The following is a 14,986-nucleotide window of genomic DNA, read 5'->3' as shown; positions in this document are numbered from 1 at the left end:
GAGGAGAGTGTTTGGAAGGAAGACCAGGAAAAGACGAGGTTAGAGGAAAAAAGGAGGGAAATGGAGGAACGAGAGAGGTGGGAAGAAGAGGAAAGAATAAAGGAGGAAGGGGAAAGAATGAGGAGGGAGGACAGACTGAGAAAGGAGGACGAGAGGAAGATGAGGGAGGAGGAGGGAAGATTGAAGAGGGAGAAAGATGAGAGGATTAAGGAAAAGGAAAGGATTAGGAGAGAAGAGGAGGAGGAGGATATGCAAAGAAGGGAGGAAGAGGAGAGGAAGAGGAGGGAGGAGGAAGAAGAGGAAAGAAGGAGGAGGGGGGAAGAAAAAAGAATGAAGAGAGAGGAGGATAGGCTGAGAAAGGAGGAGGAAGAAAGAATGAAGAGAGAGGAGGATAGGCTGAGAAAGGAGGAGGAAGAAAGAATGAAGAAAGAGGATAGGCTGAGAAAGGAGGAGGAAGAAAGAATGAAGAAAGAGGAGGATAGGCTGAGAAAGGAGGAGGAAGAAAGAATGAAGAAAGAGGAGGATAGGCTGAGAAAGGAGGAAGAAGAAAGAATGAAGAAAGAGGATAGGCTGAGAAAGGAGGAGGAAGAAAGAATGAAGAGAGAGGAGGATAGGCTGAGAAAGGAGGAGGAAGAAAGAATGAAGAGAGAGGAGGATAGGCTGAGAAAGGAGGAGGAAGAAAGAATGAAGAGAGAGGATAGGCTGAGAAAGGAGGAGGAAGAAAGAATGAAGAAAGAGGAGGATAGGCTGAGAAAGGAGGAGGAAGAAAGAATGAAGAAAGAGGAGGATAGGCTGAGAAAGGAGGAGGAAGAAAGAATGAAGAAAGAGGAGGATAGGCTGAGAAAGGAGGAGGAAGAAAGAATGAAGAAAGAGGAGGATAGGCTGAGAAAGGAGGAGGAAGAAAGAATGAAGAGGGAGTATAGGCTGAGAAAGGAGGAGGAAGAAAGAATGAAAAGAGAGGAGGATAGGCTGAGAAAGGAGGAGGAAGAAAGAATGAAGAAAGATGAGGATAGGCTGAAAAAGGAGGAGGAAGAAATAATGAAGAAAGAGGAGGATAGGCTGAAAAAGGAGGAGGAAGAAAGAATGAAGAGAGAGGAGGATAGGCTGAGAAAGGAGGAGGAAGAAAGAATGAAGAAAGAGGAGGATAGGCTGAGAAAGGAGGAGGAAGAAAGAATGAAGAAAGAGGAGGATTGGCTGAGAAAGGAGGAGGAAGAAAGAATGAAGAAAGAGGAGGATAGGCTGAGAAAGGAGGAGGAAGAAAGAATGAAGGAAGAGGAGGATAGGCTGAGAAAGGAGGAGGAAGAAAGAATGAAGAAAGAGGAGGATAGACTGAGAAAGGAGGAGGAAGAAAGAATGAAGAGAGAGGATGATAGGCTGAGAAAGGAGGAGGAAGAAATAATGAAGAAAGAGGAGGATAGGCTGAGAAAGGAGGAGGAAGAAAGAATGAAGAGAGAGGGGGATAGGCTGAGAAAGGAGGAGGAAGAAAGAATGAAGAAAGAGGGGGATAGGCTGAGAAAGGAGGAGGAAGAAAGAATGAAGAAAGAGGAGCATAGGCTGAGAAAGGAGGAGGAAGAAAGAATGAAGAAAGAGGAGGATAGGCTGAGAAAGGAGGAGGAAGAAAGAATGAAGAAAGAGGAGGATAGGCTGAGAAATGAGGAGGATGAAATAATGAAGAAAGAGGAGGATAGGCTGAGAAAGGAGGAGGATGAAATAATGAAGAAAGAGGAGGATAGGCTGAGAAAGGAGGAGGAAGAAAGAATGAAGAAAGAGGAGGATAGGCTGAGAAAGGAGGAGGAAGAAAGAATGAAGAAAGAGGAGGATAGGCTGAGAAAGGAGGAGGAAGAAATAATGAAGAGAGAGGAGGATAGGCTGAGAAAGGAGGAGGAAGAAAGAATGAAGAAAGGAGGATAGGCTGAGAAAGGAGGAGGAAGAAAGAATGAAGAAAGAGGAGGATAGGCAGAGAAAGGAGGAGGAAGAAAGAATGAAGAGAGAGGAGGATAGGCTGAGAAAGGAGGAGGAAGAAAGAATGAAGAAAGAGGAGGATAGGCTGAGAAAGGAGGAGGAAGAAATAATGAAGAAAGAGGAGGATAGGCTGAGAAAGGAGGAGGAAGAAAGAATGAAGAAAGAGGAGGATAGGCTGAGAAAGGAGGGGGAAGAAAGACTGAAGAGAGAGGAGGATAGGCTGAGAAAGGAGGAAGAAATGATGAAGAGAGAGGAGGATAGGCTGAGAAAGGAGGAGGAAGAAAGGATGAAGAAAGAGGAGGATAGGCTGAGAAAGGAGGAGGAAGAAATAATGAAGAGAGAGGAGGATATGCTGAGAAAGGAGGAGGAAGAAAGAATGAAGGAAGAGGAGGATAGGCTGAGAAAGGAGGAGGAAGAAAGAATGAAGAGAGAGGAGGATAGGCTGAGAAAGGAGGAGGAAGAAAGAATGAAGAAAGAGGAGGATAGGCTGAGAAAGGAGGAAGAACAAATAATGAAGAGAGAGGAAGATCGGCTGAGAGAGGAAGGGAGAAGGATGAGGGAGGAGGAAGAAAGAGTGAGGAAGGCCGCAGAGGAAGATTGGCTGAGAGAGGAAATTAGGATAAAGAGGATGGAGGAGGAGGAAAGAATGAAGAGAGAAGAGGAGGATAGGCTGAGAAAGGAAGAAGCAGAAAGAATTAGGCTTGAAGAAGAAAGGGAAGAGGAAGAGGAGAGAAGAAGAGATGAGGAGCAGAGAAAACTGATGGAGGTAAAAGAGAGGTTTAGGGTGGAGGAAGAAAATATGAAAAAAGAAGAGTTGAGAGGACAGGAAGAGAAGATGACAGAGAAGGAGAAAAAGAGGAATGCACAGATGGAGGAACAGCGAAGGCATGAGGAGGTGAGGGTAAAGTTGGAGGAAGTTGAGCAGCAGATGGCGCAGAATAGAGAGGCAGAGGCCATCGTGTGCAATAATCCTTTTGAGGAAGTCTCTCCTACCACTTCATGTGATGACACCTCTTCAAATAACCCGTTTGAGGAGACCCCCACAACCTCTTCTACTGGTCCCATCAGCTGCCGAACAAATAAAGTATCAGCAGTCAAGCCAAGGTCAGTCCCACTCCCAAACCGCACACACGAACACACACACACATGCACGAACATACACACACACTATTTTACTGTCTCAGTTCCCCAGAATTGTGTTACCCCTTAGATGTCATAAATTATGGATGCACTATTTATTTAGTCTGCAAAAGCAGCTGGTGGTCTCCAAAAGCAACACCCTCGTTTCTGCTGAACCCCCCTGAAGTCTGTCTCCTCATCCACACACACCTACTAACGTCCCTGTCTCGTATCAGACATCCCCTTTCATCTTCTAACAGAACTATATAAATTATGCTAACATTCTCTTTCCCTGCGCTGTCAGTGCAGGGTGGCACAAGTCTGATTAGAGTGGGAAACCTGCCAATTTGTCTGAGAATACTTTTATACCACCAGTTAATCAGGGGAGGCAACAAAACTGATTATGGATGTGGCACAATCATTATAGCTGCTTGTAGAAACTCAGCTGGATGCAATTGGGATGGTTTTATTGGATCTGTACGGCTGTGGCACAAAATACAGATTTGAGCAGAAAACCTGTCGTTTTATCAAAGACTTTGGTACAGGAAAGTGTTCTGTCTAATATATTAAGTCAATTGAAACGCTTGGTAAGAGTTAGATCTCAGTGTGTTGGCGTCATGGCCATTTGGTGTGAAGGGAGTGTGTAAGCTAGATGTCATGGCATCTGTTTGCCTGCGTGGTGCATGACTCTACTTCAACATGCACATCTCATTAAAGCACGATTCCCTAAAGCAAAGATGGGCAACTTTGATGGGGTTGGGGGCCACAAAAAATCTGAACTCGTCATGAGTGGCTGCAGTTGCTCGCGGGTCTGCGTACCCACAAACATACCCCCTACACATTTTGCTATGGCACGGAGAGAATATTTAGCCATTTTATAACTAATTTCATGCAATTCTACTCATTTTGTCATGGGGTGGAGAGGAATGTTTGTAGTTTTTAATATGATATCTGAGTGAGACTGACTAACAAAATCAATGGGGGCCCCCATTGATGTGGATGTGGTGTGCATCTCAGTGGCTGTGTTTACACAGGCAGCCCAATTCTGATCTTTTTTTCACTAATTGGTCTTTTGACCAATCAGATCAGCTCTGAAAAATATCTGATGTGAAAAGATCTGATGTCATTGTTCAAAAGACAAATTAGTGGAATAAATATCAGAATTGGGCTGCCTGTTTAAACACAGCCCTTGTGTCTTTCTATTGGAAACCTTTGGCTCAGCTGAGATTGGCTGCTCTTCCCACCTAATTGCTCCTGTAAGTTGCTCTGGATAAGAGCGTCTGCTAAATGACTAAAATGTAAAAAATGTAATGAATCAATCGTACCTTGTTATAAAGATTCTACAGATGTCATAGTAAAGGTGTTACAGAGCGACACAAAGCATTAGGTGATTGCTGAAGTTTTTAATGTCTGTATCCTGATGAGGCTGGAATGAAGAAACCAACCAATAGGATGACATGACTCAGTATAGTCAAGGCAAGGCTGTTATGTGAACAGGGAATGGTTCAGAGGCTACAAACAGTATATTTTATAGTGATCATTTTTCAATTTTTTATTATTTCAAATCTACATCTTTCTGTTCCCTAGTGTGTTTGTGTAACTAAGCTAACCGTTATAACTAACCTTCAGGTCCCTCTCAGAAAGACCTAATAAAATGAAATCCCACCCTTTCTCTCATTGTCTTGTCTGGTGAATTAGTTCCACCCTAGTATCAACTTTGTTAGGATGTAACACCTCTGTAGTTTGTGTTGTCTTCCTCTCTGCTAAATGTGTTTGTGTGTGTGGATTCCAACAAGGCTTGTTTTTGATGAGGAAAAAAAAATAGAACGCATTGAATTTAATTCAATATGTTTTTCATAACATTGCATCATTACGTTTTAGAAACAAATCCTTTGTTCTTATATATATATATATATATATTTTTTTTTAAAGATTTAAAATGTTTTATGTGTGGTAGTTAGACCTTGTCATCAGCAAAGTTCAAATGTGTGAAGGCAACCATCTCATACAGCTGTAAAGTGCTCATTCTTTGTCTTACTGCACGCTCCCCTCCCTAACCCTGCTCTTCCAGACCCTCGTCATGGGTAAACCCATCTCAGCCTAGTGTATCTTCCAGACCCTCGTCATGGGTGAACCCGTCTCAGCCTAGTGTATCTTCCAGACCCTCGTCATGGGTGAACCCGTCTCAGCCTAGTGTATCTTCCAGACCCTCGTCATGGGTGAACCCATCTCAGCCTAGTGTATCTTCCAACCCCTTCTTATCGTCCTTGTCTCCTGAAATTGAGAGTTCTATGGACTCCCCTAGAGGCGATGGGGAAACCAGAGGCGCCCAGGATCCGTCTACTGATCTAATGGAAGAGAAAGACCCTGCCCCTCTGCCCCCCAACAACCAGCGCTGGGCTCGTATGGACAACTGGCCTAGCAAGGGCAATGCTCATTCTGCCACAGCTAACCTCGCCCTAACAAAGCCAACAGAACCGCCCCCTCCTCCAAGACGTCAATCTTCCACGTCACTGGTGGGAAGCGGGGATGACCAGGAGAGTGTTAGTGGTCAGGACCATTCCAGTACCAGGATGGACAAGGGTCCTGCTCCACTGGCTCCAGATAGACCAAGCCAGGCTCCAAGCCAGACACCGAGGGACCAGAGTATGACCAGAGTGAATCTGGGACATAAGGACAGAGTAGGTGCCTCCATGTCCAAGGTCTCTCAACGTGTGGTACAGATGATCACACCACTGAGATCTTCCTCCACAGCTACAACAGAACACACCAGTGGAGGCCAGAGCTCTACCCGCCATGGGAACCAAGCAGAACAACACATGCCATCTGCCACTGGGGGGTTGAGGGTGGCCAAACACAATAAAGGTCCAGCACCCTCGAGGCCCCAGTACCCTCCAGGGAAGACGATGCCAAAAGCTGATGTATTAGATAAGCAATTGAATACTGAGGAACATGACTCTTCGGTTGAGTTTGATCCAAATAATCCCTTTGCAGAAGACTGCAGAATGGAGAAGTCCTCTGGACGTGGTGAAGAACAGAGACTAACTGGTGAACATCAGGAGAGCCTGGACTCTCACAATCATCAGAGTTGTACCCTCACAGAGGCAGATCCAGGTTCAATGCAGAATAGTGTGGTTAGGGACACAATAGACCTTCCAACGCCAGATGTTCTGCTAGCTGAGGATGGCTCCCGTCCCATCAAAAGCCCATCAGCAAAGTGGGTCAGTGCTCCCTTGCCTCCATTGAAGAAAACATCCACCTCTAGAGAGGAGGATACTGGTAAACACAGTTCTGTAAAACTGCAAAGCCCAGGGGCTTCCACTTCGAGTAAGTTTTCCTCAGGTATCTCAGAAAAAACGCAGAATTGCGGTGTGGGTGTGGCACTAAATTGTGTTACCATTGCCCAGCGCCCATGTGTACCCTCACCTGCCCCCTCCTTCCTACCCCAACCCAAGCCCCTGAAGGGATCAGGGGGCAGGAGTGACTGTCCTCCCCAGACAACAAGCTCTGTCCCTGGCCAGAGGACCCTGCTTCATGCTGGAGCTGTGTCCTCCATTGCAGAGCAGTGCAGTGGAGAGGAGGTGGGAGGGAGAGGGGACAGGCCTACCTCAAGCACATGCAGGTGAGAGAAAGATCTGTAGTGTGTAGCAGCCTTGTGCTCTCCATGAAACCTCTCCTGTACTGTAGTTCATTAATGTAGTTAGATTCATAACGTTAAACTATGTTAAAAATAATTATAGATTTCCTGTACAACTTTTGAAAGTATTGCAAAAACAACTTGGTCAGAAGTTCCATTGATACAATTCAGGAAAGTGAAATTAAACATTTTATAAAGAGAGTAAATTCATGAAGTGTTCACGAACAATGCATCCTACAAGCGATTGGAAAATTGTTTTACAAATGAATGTGACCTTTGTAAAATGTAATTATCCGGATATCCCCCATATCCACCTGCTGCTTCTCCTCTAACACTTCAGGAAAGTTTGAGCCACTCTCACTGTCTCTGTCTCCCTGTCTATCTCTATTCAGGCCCCATCCAGTAAAGCCCTTGAGCTCCCTGGAAAACCAGCCAGCCTCCAACATCCAGGAGGGGCAGGCTGGCAAATCTACAGGAATCCTTGGTGTCCTTCAAGAGAAGATAAAGGTACTAATGCAATATATCTCTGCCATGAGGGAAATTGAAACAGCATTGAGTGAACCGATGCACACCAGCAGCAGATGAAAGAGCTACCTACAGATTCTCTCACCAGTCAACATAGATCTGCTTTAGGCAGGAGGTGTATGTGTACTGAATAATCAGACATCATTGTGTCTACAATCTATGTTGGGAAAGTGTGGGGGGAGCATACTTAAATTCACACAGGACACCAGATAAGAAAGGAGAATTACACCAGATATAACAGACTGACCCTAGCCCCCCGGCACATAGACTATTGCAGCATAAATACAGGAGGCTGAGACGGAGGGGGGGGTTGGGGGACACTGTGGTCCCGTCCGACGATACCCCCGGACAGGGCCAACCAGGCAGGATATAACCCCACCCACTTTGCCGAAGCACAGCCCCACACCACTAGAGGGATATCAACAGACCACCAACTTACTACCCTGAGACAAGGCTGAGTATAGCCCACGAAGATCTCCTCCACCGCACGAGCCCGAGGGGACGCAAAACCGGACAGGAAGATCACGCCTGTGACTCAACCCACTCAAGTGATGCACCCCTCCTAGGGACGGCATGGAAGAGCACTAGTAAGCCAGTGACTCAGCCCCTGTAATAGGGTCAGAGGCAGAGAATCCCAGTGGAGAGAGGGGAGTCGCTCCAGTGCCTTGCCGTTTACCTTCACACCCCTGGGCCAGACTACACTCAATCGTAGGACCTACTGAAGAGATGAGTCTTCAGTAAAGACTTAAAGGTCGAGACCGAGTCTGCGTCTCTGTTAGCAGTTGATGTTATTCTTTAATAACATAGACCCCAAAGCAAATCAGGGGGAGAAAAATATATTTATTCAAAGAGAACTAATCGTAGTTGTTGTGCTGGAAAGTAGATGGTAGATGTTCATTCTTCGCTGTCAATGTTTTCTCCACTGAACAAAGAGGCAGGATGTAGTTTATAGCCTCAAGCCTAGCATGTGGCTGACCAATTAGAATTCCTTTCAATAAAATTTGGCCAATGGCCAAATACCAAGTATCCTGTTTCAGGCTCAATGTATAGACAATTTGGACCAATGAGAACTTGCCACATGTAGCTATGAGTCCCTGGTTGGAAGCCCTACACAGATTCTAAACAGATGTTGAACTGAAAAACAACTATTTCCATTTATCGTTAATTCCCTCTTGACCTCTAGTCCTCTATTGACCACTAGTCCTCTATTGACCACTAGTCCTCTTCATTGTGTATTTATCTTTGAATATTCTTACATCTCTCACATGGATAGGCAGACCATTCCATAAAAATGGAGCTCAATAGGAGAAAGCCTTGCCTCCAGCTGTTTGCTAAGAAATTCTAGGGACAATAAGGAGGCCTGCGTCTTGTGACCGTAGCGTACATGTAGGTATGTACGGCAGGACCAAATCGGAGAGATAGGTAGGAACAAGCCCATGTAATGCTTTGTAGGTTAGCAATTAAACCTTGAAATCAGCCCTAGCCTTAACAGGAAGCCAGTGTAGAGAGGCTAGCAGCCGTGTTTTACACTAACTGAAGTTTTATTTAGTGCTTTATCCGGGTACCCAGAAAGTAGAGCATTGCAGTAGTCTAATCTAGAAGTGACAAAAGCATGGATTAGCTTTTCTGCATCATTTTTGGACAAAACGTTTTAGATTTTTGCAATGTTACGAAGATGGAAAAAAGCTGTCCTTTAGCAGACGCTATTATCCAGAGCGACTTAGTGAGTGCTAACATTTTTCGTACTGCCCCCCCGTGGGAATCGAATCCCCAACCCTGGCGTTGCAAGCGCCATGCTCTACCAACTGACCAATGTTCGTCAAAAGAGAGATCAGGGTCCAGAGTAACGGCGAGGTCCTTCAGTTTTATTTGAGACGACTGTACAACCATCAAGATTAATTGTCAGATCCAACAGCAGATATCTTTGTTTCTTGGGACTAGAAGTAAAAAATGAATGTCTGGAACACAGGCTTCCAGGGTAGGCAATTGTGGGGCTTCACCATGTTTCATCGAAATGTACAGCTGTGTGTCGTCCGCATAGCAGTGAAAGTTGACATTGTGTTTCCGAATGACATCACCAAGAGGTAGAATATATAGTGAAAACAACAGTGGTCCTAAAATGGAACATTGAGGAACGCCGAAACGTACAATTGATTTGTCAGAGGACAAACCATCCACAGACATCTTTCCGACAGATAAGATCTAAACCAGGCAAGAACTTGTCCGTGTAGACCAATTTGGGTTTCTAATCTCTCCAAAAGAATGTGGTGATCGATAGTGTCAAAAGCAGCACTAAGGTCCAGGAGCACAAGGACAAATGCAGAGCCTTGGTCTGACGCCATTAAAAGGAAATGTACCACCTTTACGAGAGCAGTCTCAGTGCTATGATGGGGTCTAAAACCAGACTGAAGCATTTTATAGATATTATTTGTCTTGAGGAAGGCAGTGAGTTGCTGGCAACCGGCTTTTTCCAAATCTTTTTAGAGGAATGGGAGATTCGATATAGGCCGATTTTTTTTTTTTTTTTTTACATTTTCCTGGTCAAGGTTTGGCTTTTTCAAGAGAGGCTTTATTACTGCCACTTTTAGTGAGTTTGGTACACATCCGGTGGATAGCGAGACATGTATTATGTTCAACATAGGAGGGCCAAGCACAGGAAGTAGGTCTTTCAGTAGTTTAAGTTGGAATAGGGTCCAGTATGCAGCTTGAAGGTTTAGAGGACATAACTATTTCCATGAATGTGTCAAGAGATACAGGATAAAAAAAACTTGAGTGCCTCCATTGATCCTAGGTCCTGGCAGTTCTGTGCAGACTGAGGACAACTGAGTTTTGGAGAAATACACGGATTCAAAGAGGAGTCCGTATTTTGCTTTCTAATGAACATGATCTTTTCATCAAAAAAGTTAATCAATTCATCACTGCTGAAGTGAAAACCATCCTGCTTTTTAGTATCAAAAATAAATGTTGGATTGTTCTTATTCTCCTCAATTAGGTTGGAAAAATAGGATGATCGAGCAGCAGCAAGGGCTCTTCGATATTGCACGGTACTTTCTTTCCAAGCTAGTCGGAAGACTTCCAGTTTGGTGGAGCGACATTTCCATTCCAATTTTCTGGAAGCTTGCTTCAGGGCTCGGGTATTTTCTGTATACCAGGGAGCAAATGTCTTGTGACAAATGTTTTTTGTTTTTAGGGGTGTGACTGCATCTAGGGTATTACGCAATGTTAAATTTAGATCCTCTGTTAGGTGGTTAACTGATTGTTGTACTCCGACATCTTTGGGTTGGTGGGGGTAGTCTGAAAGGGCATCTAGGAATCTTTGGGTTGTCTGAGAATTTAAAGCACGGCTTTTGATGATCCTTGCTTGGGGTCTGAGCAGATTATTTGTTGCGATTGCAAACATAATAAGATCTACAAATTCTATATCTACAAATTCAATATTTTGGGAGCGGCAGAAAACAGTTTTCAACCAGCGATTGAGTTGTGAGACTGCTGTAGAGCTCATCACTCCTCCTAACTGGGAGGGGGCCAGAGACAATTACTCGATGCCGACACATCTTTCTAGCTAATTTACATGCTGAAGCTATGTTGCGCTTGGTGACCTCTGACTGTTTCATCCTAACATCGTTAGTGCCAACATGGATAACAATATCCCTATACTCTCTACGCTCGCCAGTTTTAGCCTTAGCCAGCACCCTCTTCAGATTAGCCTTTACATCGGTAGCCCTGCCCCAGGTAAACAGTGTATGATCACTGGATGATTCTTTTTAAGTCTAATAATGCGGGTATTGGAGTCGCCAATGTCTAGGGTTTTCAATTTGTCAAAGCTAATGGTGGAAGGCTTCGGCGGCTCAGACCCCATAATGGGTGGAGGAGAGACCTGAGAAGGTTGCGGGGACTGTGCTGGGGGATTTATACTACTATCTGTACTTACTGGGGGCACAGATGCTGTTTCAACCTTTCCTACACTTAAATTGCCCTTGCCTAACGATTGCAACTGAAGCTGGGCTTGCAACACGGCTATCCTCACCATAAGGCAATAGTTCTCCTGTATATTATGAGTACAGCGACTGCAATTAGAAGGCATAGTGTTAATGTTACTACTTAGCTTTTTGGGCTGGTGGAGGTCCTGTAGAACCATGTCCTGATAAAGCCTCCGGGGTGAAAAAGTTGAATAAAAAAAGTAGAGCGAGGAAAAAACAAAGACGTTGGTAAATGTGTTAAATGCTGATTTTAATTAAACTGTAATTAATTGTAAAACAGGTAGCCAAGTAGCAACAAACAGCACAGCAACACGGAGACAAGTCCGGAAGTAACACTTGCAATTCCTCCCATCAGGAGCGAGGTAGAATCATGTGTGGAATATGTCATAGACTCCAGGACTTAGAAATAAGATCTGGTTGACATTGCACCCAAGCATGCCATCCATTACACGTGGCTGAAAGCTATAACTGTTTTGTACATTGAATATTTTCTGCTTATGTAAAGAAACAAAATACAGGAGCCCTGGTTGGGTGCTTAAAGTTTAGCAATATTTTTTAAGATGCTCTTTGTAGGGGTTCATGCATAGACTAAACATTGCTTAATGGATAATACATGGCATATCTTTGGAGAATTCTATGGAAAAATATAAATGGCATGGACTCCATTCCCTCCTTTCTGTCTAGGTCAAAGACACAGGGGTCAAAGGTCAGTACTCCCAGCTGACCCAGGAGGAGCTGATCTCCCTGGTGGTGAAGCAGCAGGACCAGCTCTCCAAGAGGGACAACAAGATCAAGGAGCTGGAGCAGTACATTGACAACCTGCTGGTGCGCATCATCGAGGAGCAACCCAGTATCCTGATGTCCATGAACTCACTCAAATGAGACCTTTAGAAATATATATTACTCCATCCTGTTCCTAATCATTCAGAGCAGGGCTTCCTAGATGTTTATCTCCCTCAATGCCCATGTATTGGGCTGTTTGAAGAATTCCTGCGTGCCTCGCAAAGAACGTTTCATTCACCCATGTATAACATACCAAGCACTGGCTTTGTCTATTCCTACTGAACGGATGGATGCACTTTTGATTGTTCATTACATTTTGACTGTTGACTAAACTCTGAATAATTATATCTTAACAACTACAACTCTGGTGTGTATAAAGACAGTATAAGAACATGGACCAAATCCACATAGGCCTGTGGGAAGGTGCTTTACATTTTTGACAGTTGGTTTGGTTTGTCTTTGTATTAACGTTTTGATGTGCTTGCAAGGAGGAGTATGATATGAAGGTTAAATCCAGAGCAACAACACTGAAGAATGAATTGAATAGCAAGAGAGAAAAAAGAAAGCTCCAACAGAACAGTGGCACACAGAGTTTGCATATTCGGTAACACATTATGCAGACAGATCGGTATAATAGGGGTCATACCGGTACATGCTTATGACAAGTATTAACATTAATTACAATCACATTATGAGTTATACCTGTCGGTAAAGGGTTACTTCGTATTATTGCTTGTCTGTGAGGTGCAGATAGGCAGTGTCCTTTGAACTAACAAAAATAATATGGATATTATTCCCTGTTACTGTATAACTCATGTATAAGTGTTGTACATATTGAGATGTCCTTTTCTTATATTGTAAACTTTATGTTGAAGCACTTTGAACAATAAATAATTGAAAATTGTAGTCTACGAGATAAACATGGATTGATAATTAAAACAATTTAGACTACCGATAAACCAATTTAGACTACCACTATGCCTTTGGATGAATGTACTCTCAATTTATTGCAATCTCCCTGACAGGTGCACCTCCAGAAACAAATTGCACGGGTGTAACCTGTGGACATTGTCTAAAGTGGCATTTCCTTGTGAAGAAAGCTATTGGGATTTAGAGCTACCAGTGGCCAGAGGTAGATAGCAAGATGTGTCAGAGTGTGTTGGTCTGCATTTGGTCATAGGAAGGATTACTATATAGTTGGGTGAAAGTCAGAAAGTGTCTATTCTGTCAACGTATAGTCTATAATTTTTTACAATTATGAAATAAATACTTATTTTCAATCATGTAATTTATTTAGCCTCTGATTGGAGTAGACACCTCTCTCTCTCTCTCTCTCTCTCTCTCTCTCTCTCTCTCTCTCTCTCTCTCTCTCTCTCTCTCTCTCTCTCTCTCTCTCTCTCTCTCTCTCTCTCTCTGCTGACCATTACTTCATGAATAACTTTAAATCAAGTTTCCACTGTTCACACTATGAACATAACGTAGCTATATTATGCTGTTCCAATGGGAATGTTGCAGTTGCTTTCAAAAGCGGAACTAAAGTAAGGCTGTGTAAACGCCATGATACCAAAGAAGAAGAAGAATTTGAAATGTTAATTTGTCATTCACAGCACATGAATGGTAACTAAGTGTTGGCTGGCTCACAATTGTATGTTTTGCTAACTAACATAGCTAGCTAGATTTAGCCTGCTATCTATTTAAAGTGAAGATAGCTGTTGTCGGTCAGAAGTGTCTGGAGTGTGGCTCGCTCAACATAGTGGACGACGAACATTATTCACAGCCACAATGTATTAAAAACAAAAAACTGTGTTTTAAGTGAGAATAGGCATTGGTCTGAAGCTGAAAATTCATGAGCACCACAATGCCTATTTCACCCATGCTCTACCAAGGTTTTCCAGCACACAGTTTTGACCTACTACAGTAGCTATGTTGGTATTGTACTTCAAACTATGTGTAGCCAGGTTGCTTAGGATTCAGACCTTCTCAAACAGCCAAATTCATACTCTTAGAGGAAGTGCTGCCACAATAATATGATTTGTACCGCATGCAAGGTAAAGTATTGGATTCTTCACACACCACAGTAAGATATTATTACGCTACCTTTTCATGCTTTTTATTATTAAATGAAAGCAAGCTTTGCTATTATACTTACAAGACCATCAGGCTTGATTGAGCTGTTTTGTCTTGTAGTAATGTGGTGCATGCCTGTATTTCCTTAAACCTTTATTTGAGCGATACATGTAATAGATTTTTTAAAATCATAATAACATCATTTTCTGGTCAGTAGGTGCCCAACATAACAACAGGTGGTGGTGTTGGACACAGTAGCTCAGATAGATAGAGCCTGTCTGCATTAGCTTACCTCTGTAATATTGACATAAGCTCAGAACCACTTGGGTTTCAAACATGGTCCTGTTTTACCAATTGCTATGCTGATCAATGGACAGTTCATTACCTCTGTCAAAAATAATGTGTAGCTTAAAGCTATGTTTCTACTTGTATTTCTTTTTGCAATAAAGATGGTGACGCAACAATAATACACATTTACAATAGGCCTATATTTAAAAATACATACAGCCAAATTATATATAAACTCAGCAAAAAAAGAAACGTCCCTTTTTCAGGACCCTGTCTTTCAAAGATAATTTGTAAAAATCCAAATAACTTCACAGATCTTCATTGTAAAGGGTTTAAACACTGTTTCCCATGCTTGTTCGATGAACCATAAGCAATTAATGAACATGCACCTGTGGAACGGTCGTTAAGACACTAACAGCTTACAGACGGTAGGCAATTAAGGTCACAGTTATGAAAACTTAGGACACTAAAGAGGACACTGACTCTGACAAACACCAAAAGAAAGATGCCCAGGGTCCCTGCTCATCTGCGTGAACGTGCCTTAGGCATGCTGCAAGGATGCATGAGGACTGCAGATGTAGCCAGGGCAATAAATTGCAATGTCCGTACTGTGAGACGCCTAAGA

At 43.3% G+C, this 14,986-nt stretch overlaps 1 protein-coding gene across 1 annotated transcript; it reads left to right on the top strand.

The window, feature by feature from the left end:
• The first annotated feature begins 117 nt into the window (after positions 1-117).
• Positions 118-13,289, top strand: LOC121574205 (trichohyalin). The gene is made up of 6 exons (XM_045222686.1): positions 118-917; positions 1,092-1,823; positions 1,900-3,066; positions 5,153-6,703; positions 7,111-7,225; positions 11,908-13,289. The coding sequence occupies exons 1-6, from the start codon at positions 118-120 to the stop codon at positions 12,103-12,105; spliced, it is 4,563 nt and encodes a 1,520-aa protein (XP_045078621.1). The 3' UTR covers positions 12,106-13,289.
• The last annotated feature ends 1,697 nt before the right edge of the window (positions 13,290-14,986 follow it).

This window comes from Coregonus clupeaformis, chromosome 9 (assembly GCF_020615455.1).
Source record: "Coregonus clupeaformis isolate EN_2021a chromosome 9, ASM2061545v1, whole genome shotgun sequence".
Classification (NCBI taxonomy): Eukaryota; Metazoa; Chordata; class Actinopteri; order Salmoniformes; family Salmonidae; genus Coregonus; species Coregonus clupeaformis.
The sequence above is the reverse complement of the archived record's forward strand: the minus strand, read 5'-3'. Positions and strand labels throughout refer to the sequence as shown.